Source organism: Leishmania braziliensis, chromosome 1, assembly GCF_000002845.2.
Source record: "Leishmania braziliensis MHOM/BR/75/M2904 complete genome, chromosome 1".
Lineage (NCBI taxonomy): Eukaryota > Euglenozoa > Kinetoplastea > Trypanosomatida > Trypanosomatidae > Leishmania > Leishmania braziliensis.
In genome coordinates, this window is record NC_009294.2 from 69,638 (window position 1) to 71,490 (window position 1,853).

At 66.1% G+C, this 1,853-nt stretch overlaps 1 protein-coding gene across 1 annotated transcript; it reads left to right on the forward strand.

The window, feature by feature from the left end:
* Positions 1 to 483: 483 nt before the first annotated feature.
* LBRM_01_0260 (putative long-chain-fatty-acid-CoA ligase) lies at positions 484 to 1,853 on the forward strand (the record flags this gene model as incomplete). Its single annotated transcript, XM_001561417.1, has 1 exon — positions 484 to 1,853. A coding segment is annotated over one exon (1,370 nt), but the record flags the coding sequence as incomplete, so codon positions are not given.

Genomic DNA, 1,853 nt, shown 5'->3' on the forward strand with positions numbered 1-1,853 from the left:
CGGCTGGTGCGAGGTGTGGCGTGGGCGTCTGCGTTGAGGTCGCTGTCGCCAGCATGGAAAGGGGCGGCTCCGCGTTGTTGCTGCGCTGTCTCCTTGGCGAAGCAGCCGGTGTGAGGGGGGCGGTGGCCGTGGCACTGGGCATAAACACCATTGTGGAGGGTGACGGGGGGCGATCTTGCGGCTGCATGGGCGGAGTGGTCGAGGGGGAGCTCGCCACCCCTGCCGATGCCAGTGGTGGTACTACGGGGAGCGAGCTGGTGTACAGAGCGTTGTCCACTGCCGGCTGTTCTATCGCATGATGGTGCAGCTGCGGATGCACCTGACTTGCTGAGGGCGGGATCGGTACTGATTTCGTGGCGAGCAGGCGTGTAAGGAGTAGACGCGAGACCTCGGCGGCCGCGTCGCCGTCGACATCGGTGGCGCCGGCACCAGTGTTGTCTCCGTCGTTGCGGACCTCGGGAGGGTTGACAACGTGCTTGTCAGATGCAGCCCTGCAGATGGCGGCACTGCCGAAGCACACGGGTGCGGGACTACTACCTCAACCAGCATACGGCCCTGTACACGGAGAAGGCGTCGTCCGCGGCGCTGACTATGCAGTCGGTCCCTTCGGTACTAGCGGGCAGCATGGCGCCAACCATCCCGAGCGTCTTCCTGCTAGACACCGCCGCGAATGCCGGAGGCGAGGACATGGCCACCAAGGTGGCCACATGGTCTCCAACGCCACCGCTACCGACGCAACAACAGCCGCAAAAGGGACTCCACGACCCTCAAGAAACTCCGTCCAGACGGCGTGACGCGCCACGTACGAGCACGACACGCACGCTGCTGACGACGGGAGAGGGCCTCGGCAGCACCGCGCACGACACCGGCCGCTTCATTTCACTGGTGGAGGAGATGGCGGCAGCCTGCCGCCGCATTGGCGCCGCGCCGCTCGTCTGCTGGCGCAGTATTGATCGCGTGACGGAGCTGCCACCGGAAGATCCGCTTTGGCGGCGGCTTACCAACGGCGGCGGCGGCGGTGGTGGTCGGGTGGACAACGCCCGTGGCGAGATTGAGGACGACACGTCGTGCCCGCCAGTGAGCGATGTGCCACGCAAGCGCTGCTCACACCCCTCCGCTCCCCTCGTCGGTGATGGCGGCAGCAGCGCCGCAGCCCCTCTACCCTCACTGCAGCAGCAGCAGCAGGACCAGCAGCACTCCGAGCCACCCTCACTCTACTACCTTGGCCCGCAGCAGTACATGACCGCAGATGTATGGTGGTCGCGCGTGGAGGCATTCGGCTTCGGTCTTTGCAGCATGGGCCTGCGTCCTGGTGACCTGATCGGCATCGTCGAGGACACGCGTTGGGAGTGGCTCGTCACGTGTTACGCAGCTTGGAGTGTCGGCCTCGTTGTCGTCGTCTTCGACAGCTCGGCACGGACTATGGCGCGGGCTGCCATGGACACAGCGCCGGAGATGAAGGCGCTTGTGTGTAGTCCCGTTGTTCACCGTGCCTTGCGCCGGCACTTTGACGATGCCGCAGCAGCAGCGGCGGCGGCGGCTCGCAGCGCTCGCGCGCCAGCCCCGTTTACACCCACGTCTGTGAGCAGCATGAAGGACTACGATGGCGATGAGGGCGACATGTATGATGGCAATCATGGCGCGTGTGCGAGTGGTGACGCAGCAGGGACCGTGCCGCCTCAGTTGACTTCAGTCCACCCGCGAAAGAAACGACATGCCCATCCTTCCATGTTCATCGTCGTCCGGCGCAGCGGACCCCCGCGCGACTGCCGCAGCGACGGCGGTGACGTCCACGCCGCAGCGATGCGCAGCAGTGCGTCATCTGACGCGGCACCGGGACCGGGGGCGCCCCC